The 7,200-nt window shown below is 49.6% G+C and overlaps 1 protein-coding gene across 1 annotated transcript; it reads left to right on the top strand.

Annotated features, from left to right (window-relative positions):
• Nucleotides 1-4,264: 4,264 nt before the first annotated feature.
• On the top strand, nt 4,265-6,162 carry LOC101288675 (Golgi associated RAB2 interactor protein 4-like). The gene is made up of 2 exons (XM_004275312.3): nt 4,265-5,295; nt 5,333-6,162. Exons 1-2 carry the CDS (start codon nt 4,265-4,267, stop codon nt 6,066-6,068), a joined length of 1,767 nt encoding a protein of 588 aa, XP_004275360.2. The 3' UTR covers nt 6,069-6,162.
• Nucleotides 6,163-7,200: the final 1,038 nt, after the last annotated feature.

Here is a 7,200-nt window from a genome sequence, read left to right as displayed (position 1 = left end):
ACCACAGGAAGAGCTGTCAAGAGCCACAGGCACAGAAAACCGTCAAGGTGCCATGCCTAGGTCCCAGAGTCAAGATGTCACAGGTCGCAGATGGACGCAGAGAGCAGCTCCATTCCTAAAGACTAGTGCTGGGCACATCTGCCGCAGCCAGGCTCTGAGTCCATATATAGGGAGCTCCTGAAAGCAGGCCACCCCAGATGGAGTTCACGATCCAGGTGAGCAGCTCCTGGCACAGTGATGGAGCGGGAGAAGGAAGCAGACATGATCATGGTGCCATCTGAGGGAACATTTTACCTGGACCACTGAAATGGACAAATAACCTTCAAAAGCTCCTTTAGACCCTGAGGACACATGACGCTAGATGAATCAGTCTGTGTTAATAAAATAGGAAACTGAAAACATCCAGAGTATCTACAGAGCTACAGTATCTCTGACAGAACATAGAGAGTTAGAGTAGCCTGTATAACTCCCAGAGCACCTTGCCTGCATCACCCTTATTGTGGATTAATTGCTAGCTGTCTGATTCTCCACTGGACCACCAACTCTGTTGCAGCTCTGTCCCCAGCTCCTGGCCCACTGTCCCATACATAATAAGGACTGACCTGTATAAAGTATTTAGTGTGTGCAGGCCCCATTCTAAACCCTTCACTCATGTTGTCTCTTTAATTCTCATTACAACCTTATGGAGATAGGTACCATCATAATGCCTATTTTACATATGGGGCAACTGAGGCCAAAGATGGTTGAATAACTCGTCCAGGGTCACACAGCTAGTAAGTGGCAGAGCCAGGAATGGACCCAGATGGCTCAACTCTCAGGGTCTCTGCTTTTAACTATTAAGCCATGCTGGCACTTAGCAAGTGCTCAATAAAATATTTATTGGTTTGAAAACACTCCCGAAGTGTTTTCAGTGAGTTTAACTGAGAATTATGTAGACATCACCCAATATATGAAAACAAAAAAGTTGAGCCAAGTACAAAATAAGCTAATATCCTGTGTTTTCTGCAAGAGACAAGCTTAATTAGAGTTTAGGTAATTAAAGCTTTCATGGTTTCTAAAAAAAAATACAATACATTCATTTATGCAAATCTACTCTGGAGCATGATTTTTGAAAAATACTATGTAACTCGCTTCTCACAGAAAATGACTTAAGAGTCTCCCTGAGAAGTGAGCGTCTCGGGATGTGGCTGTTGCCCGTGCCTGTGTTAGTCTGTAGACCCCTATTCTAGAGCCGGTGGTTCCAACCAATCACCCCAGCTCCCAGCACTGCGAGAGGCAGGCTGTTCCTCGGGAAGGGGCTGGCGTGGCAAGAAGGGGTCCTGCCAGCTGGTCCTGGAAATGATGCCCACCTGTACGTTCTACCCAGCCTTCTCCTACCAGCCCTATTGGCCACAACTTCCAAACTTGCTTCTCTCTCCAAGATCGTCCTTGCTGTTCATTTCAGCTGGAGGTAACTCATCAGAATTAAAATATCGACCGGGGGAGGAAAAGACAAGGCGATTTTTCCCAGGCCGGTTCAGGTGAGCGGTTGTGAGGTTTCCAAGAGTTCATGCACGTGAAAGGATTCTAATTCCTGAGCCCCACAGAAGTGCAGGGGATTGCTATTATCACCACCTACCAGCAATCAGACACCGAGGTGGATAACAGCGGCAAGGTTATTGGGCAGTCCGTGTCAGGTGAAGTTAGGAACTTATATGTAATCACTATTGATCCTTCCAACCAGCAACTGAGGTAGGTCCTATTAGCCTCTGTTTTATAGATGAAGAAACTGAGACTCAGAAAAGTTCATCAACAGGCCCAAGATAGGGCTTCCCTGGTGGTGCAGTGGTTGAGAGTCTGCCAGCCGATGCAGGGAACATGGGTTCGTGCCCCGGTCCGGGAAGATCCCACATGCCGCGGAGCAGCTGGGCCCGTGAGCCATAGCCGCTGAGCCTGCGCGTCCGGAGCCTGTCCTCCACAACGGGAGAGGCTACAACAGTGAGAAGCCCGCGTACCAAAAAAAAAAAAAAAAAAAAAATCAAGTAATCGGCTCAATAGATGCAGAAAAAGCATTTGAAAAAAAATCAATAATCCTTCACGATAAAAATGCCCAGAAAACTAAGAATAGAAGTGAACTTTTTAAAATTGACAAAGGGCAATTCTGAAATAAAACTACAGCTAACAACATACTTTATGGTGAAAGATTGAATGATTTCCCCTGAGACAGGGAACAATGAAAAGATAACTGCTCTTAACCCATCTATTAAATGAGCAGGAGTGTGTGTGTGTGTGTGATGGTGATAAAATTCACCACTGTAATTTTAGAGTGTACAATTCAGTGGCATTCAGTGCATTCACAATACTGTGTAACCATCACCACTATGTAGTTCCAGAATTTCTCATCACCACAAAAGGAAACCCTGTGCTCCCCATTCTCTGCTCCCTCCAGCCCTAGGCAACCACTAATCTAATATCTGTCTCTATGGATTTGCCTCTTCTAGCTATTTCCTATAAATAGAATCATACAATATGTGGCCTCTTTCACTGAGTATAATGTTTTCAAAGTTCACCCATGTGGGGACATATATCGGTACTTCATTCCTTTTTATGGCCGAACAATATTCCACTGTATGAAGAGACCACATTTTGCTTATCCAGTCATGTGTTGAGGGACAGGTGTGTGTATTTTAACAGAAAGATGGCCTTTATCCTCAAGGAATGAATCTCTATGGTGGGATTTCAAGCATAACATCAAACTGGAGATAAGAGAGTTGGCAGCAAGGGCCTTTCTCAGAACTTTCAAGTCACAATTCAGAAATCACTTGTTCTGGGACTAGCTCTGTGGGAGTGGCAATGAGGCGGGATGTCTAATGGTACATGCTCCCCACAGGTGTCAAGGCTTCCAAACCACTTCTGCCTGGTAGGGAGGTTACTACAGGACGGCATCTGGCAGGCTCTTGGAATCAAAGCTTACATCTCAGGCTACTCACCCTCCATTTCACTGGGGGAGGACATGTCATAAGAATAACTAGGTTTCCACACACAGGCTGTTTGCACAAGCATAAAGGAAGGGAGGATCTGAGTGCTCCCCTGGATAATTTAATCCCCACGTCAGCCCAACTGCTGTCTTGGGTTCTCTCCATAACATATATACACACAAAAAATTAATTACGCAACTTCTAATAATGCACCAAATAGGTCTTCTTAAAGGCAGTTAAATCAGTCCAGTTTGAAAACGTCTGGCTGGGCCAAGCTTTCTTTGTGAGGCTAAGTACTGTAGTGGTTCAGAACAAAGGCTTTAGAATCAGGTAGACCTACATTCAAATAGTGCCTCTGCTACCATTAGCTCTGGGAATTTAAACAGGAGATACAACCTCAATTTCTTCACCTATAAACTGGGAACAGTAGTTAACAGTACCAAACTCAGTGCATTCTTAACACCATATCTGAAGAATGCAGCATGGTGCCGAGGAGAAGCAATTTTTAATGTGATTATTAAAAATCACCGTCGTCAACGTTTACTGAGATTTTATGAGAGGACAGACTAAGGATCGCAACTGCCAACTCTACGTTATTCGATACAATTAAACCATGAGCTTAAATGGTTCAAATTTATCCCATCATCTTACATTCCTACAGATTTCATCCAGTAGCTGAATTTGGGGGAGGAAAAGAAAAAGGACCCACACAAAACTTTCCCAGTTGAAGACATTTTTATTTCGGTACGCACCTGAGTCCCTGGCAGGATGGGCCTGTCCTCCGCGGGAGGACATGTCCTCCCCCTGCTTTGGGAGAGGATGGGGGCCCTGCCCTGAGGGGGCAGCTGGGGGATGAGGCAAAGGGCTGTGTGACAGTGATAGGTCACAAAGGGCACCAGAGGATAAACAGGCTGTGCCAGGGGGTTAGGCTGAGAAAGTGGTCACTTCTCTCACTAGGACTGAAGTTCACCACAGCCTCTTGGGGAGATAAAAACCCAGAAGCAGAAGTGAGGGGAGGCAGAGGGGGAGCCTACCATACCTCTCTACACACTTGAAGAGATTCAGCCTGGGGTTCAGGCGCCCTACAGCGTCCCCGCTGTGATCATCTGTGCCCCTACCCACGCCCCTGCCTCTGGGAGACCCTGAGGCAAAGGTGGGGCCTGTGGGGCAGGCTTGGAAGACCTGCCATAGGGCTACCTGTGTGTGACGAAAGAGCACCGCAGCTCGCTCTTCTGCCAGTGAGGCCGCGGGAGGGAAGAGCCAGGGGCCCACCTTAACCGCGCTGCCTGTCGTGATCAAAGGCAGCCATGAGTGGGGACTCTCTGCTCCCGTATCACATGGCCCAGAGCAGCACCGGGGTGGGCCTGTTCAACACCACCATGGGGAAGCTGCAGCAGCAACTGCGCAAGGGCGAATACCACATATTCAAGGACGCACCGGTATTCGAGAGCGACTTTATCCAGATCACGAAGAGGGGAGACCTGATTGACGTGCACAACTGTGTCTGCACGGTGACCGTGGGCATCACATCCAGCAGCCCCGTCCTCCCACTCCCAGACACCATGCTGCTGGCCCGATGGGCCACCGGCTGTGAAGAGCACGCTGAGCACAGCCAGGCCGCCAAGGGCAAGAGCCACGAGGCTGCAAAGACCTTAGAGCTCACCAGGCTCCTTCCCTTGACGCTCGTGAGCATCTCCACTCACAATCGCGAGAAACAACAGCTGCGCGTGAAGTTTGCCACTGGCCGCTCCTGGTACCTACAGCTGTGTGCCCCTCTGGACGCACAGGAAGACCTCTTCACCTCTTGGGAAGAGCTGATTTACCTCCTGCGACCACCAGTGGAGGGTCTCAGCTGCACCTACGCCGTTCCAGCCTGGGACATGATCGGCCTGCCTGTGTTCGAGGAGGAGGACGACGGCAGGAGCCCAGCAGTGGAGGATTTCCAAGGAAAGTGGGATCAGGACCACGTGAGCATCTGCAGCCTCCACTCGTGCTCTGAGCTGGCCGGGGCCACGTCCGCAGCTTTTGCTGGTGGGGAGGGGATCCAACTGGACTCCCACAAGCCCGATACCATGCCCGATGTGGCCACTGCAAAAGCAAAACCTACAGTGCTTGACAAAGCGTCAGCATCGCGGGCAACAACAAAGGTGGAGACAGCGGGGGTGGCAGGAGGCACCGCAGCGGGTGCTTTGAGCGTGGCAGTGATCAAGTCTCCTGCCCCTGAAGAGCAGAGCACGGCCACAGCAGCCACAGCCAGCAACGGTCTAGGAGGAAGCAAAACCAGCATAGCCACTGGGGGCACTGCCAGAACATCCCTGAGGAGCAGGAAAACGGTGCTGCGAACAATTCAGGGTATGCTTGGCAGGTGCTGCGAGCTCTTCAGGGTATGCTTCCAGCACGTCCACCAGCCTCTCCCCAGAGGCCGGCGTGACTGTGGTCGGAGCAGAACCCACCAGCAAGACTGCTGAAGGAAGAGCCGACGAGGAGGACGAGGGGACCCTCATCTCAACCTTGCCACAGGAAGGCAAAGTGAGTGAACAGGATGGCAGCTCACAGAGGGTGTCCCAGGCCCGCAAGGGAAGAAGGGAGAGAAGGGAGCACTGGGGAGAGGACAGAGCTCTTACGAGCCGCTCGCTCTGCAGTTCAGTGGAAAGCCACCACAAGGCAGCGGGGAACAAGACCATCCAGAAAGCAGCTGGCCCGTGCTCAGGCGGCCGCAGAGCCACTAGAGATGACCAAAAGGACAAAGGCCACGGCAGCCCGGGGGGCAGCAAGCAGGGCACTGCTCACAAAGGCATCAGCCGTGCTCCCATCACCAACGAGTCCAGGACCTCGCACAAATCGGGCAGGAGCTTATCTACAGCGAGTTCAGGTCCCACCACCGAGAGACTCAGCAGGATCAGCTCTTTCTTCAGGAACGTCAGAGCCAGTCTCACTACAAAGACAGTGGCCTCCTCACGCGATAAATATGTGAGCATCCTGGCGAAGCCAGTGGAAGGGACCCGAATGGAGGCCGTCGTAGAGACAGCAGAGAGTGGCCAGGGGCTGGAGATCACTGGAGGTGTGACATCTGACACCATGGAGCCAGTGACCGCTGAAGCCCATCAATAGGACCTAGAGCTGGGAGCTGCAAAGGGGACCAGGGCTCAGGGAAATACCCCTGGAGAGCCCATTTCAGCTTCCTCACTGCAATTTAAAAAAAAAAACAAACAATCTAAGAATGCATGCAGTGTTTTGTCTGAATTTCTAGGTCCCGAAGCCCAGCCGTAGCCTCACAGTGGATTCTGTGATGTCAGCTGTGCCACAATCTGAGACCCAGTGTCCAGTCAAGGGCAGCCCTACCTCACACACATGCTCGGAGCCAACAGCAGTGCTGCATCTGGCCTCCACTCCTTTCTGGCTTTGCCCCCCAGGGCCATGGCTCAAAGTCAGACTATGGTCTGGGAAGCTCTCCTTCACTATCCCCCTATGCTTTTTATAAACGCTTATTCCCCAGGAAGGTCTGTAAACAAAGCAAGAACAGGACTCACGTCCCCTCGGGCTATTCAGTGGACAGAAATAAGTATTAGCTAGCAATCAGAACCGCAAGCACTCTCATCTAGACTTAGCCGTTCCCTGCCCAGGTATTAGCTCGCAATCAGAACAGCAAGTATTAGCTAGCGTGCCATCGTAAGCATACCACTCGATGACATTTCACAAGATAAGCAACCCCACGAAACTAGCACCTGGCGAAGAATCAGAACATCACTGCAACTCTGGAAGTGCCCCCTTGCAGTCACTCAAGGGTAACCACCACCCTAGCTTCCAACACCATAGATGAATGTTGTTTGCTTTTCAACTTTACATACTGGAATCACGTAGTATGTACTCTTTGACTCTGGTTTCTTTCCCTTAACATTATATTTATGAGGTTTGTGCATGACTTTCCTGGCGATCGTCCATTTATTTTCACTGCTATACAGTATTCCAGTGTGTGATGATACTACAACTTATTTTGTTATTGATATGTTATCAGTTTGGGGCTATTAAAAATAGTGCTATTATGAACATTTATATACAGATCTGTTGGTAAAAATATACATAAACTTCTGTTCGGCATATACATAGGAATGGAATGGAATATATGCATATGTTCAGCTTCTGATTATACTGCCAAGCTACTTTCCCTCCAAAATGACTGTGGAAACAATAATTCCCACCAGGAATGTATTAAAGTCCTGGTTCTTCCACATCCTTGCCAACA

The sequence above is a fragment of the Orcinus orca genome, chromosome 1, assembly GCF_937001465.1.
Source record: "Orcinus orca chromosome 1, mOrcOrc1.1, whole genome shotgun sequence".
Lineage (NCBI taxonomy): Eukaryota > Metazoa > Chordata > Mammalia > Artiodactyla > Delphinidae > Orcinus > Orcinus orca.
The sequence above is the reverse complement of the archived record's forward strand: the minus strand, read 5'-3'. Positions and strand labels throughout refer to the sequence as shown.

Bases quoted from the DNA above. Each gene is read 5' to 3' on its own strand.
- LOC101288675 (XM_004275312.3), top strand. From the start codon at position 4,265: ATGAGTGGGGACTCTCTGCTCCCGTATCACATGGCCCAGAGCAGCACC. The intron at 5,296-5,332 runs GCGAACAATTCA...AGGTGCTGCGAG, and splicing joins AGGAGCAGGAAAACGGTGCT to CTCTTCAGGGTATGCTTCCA.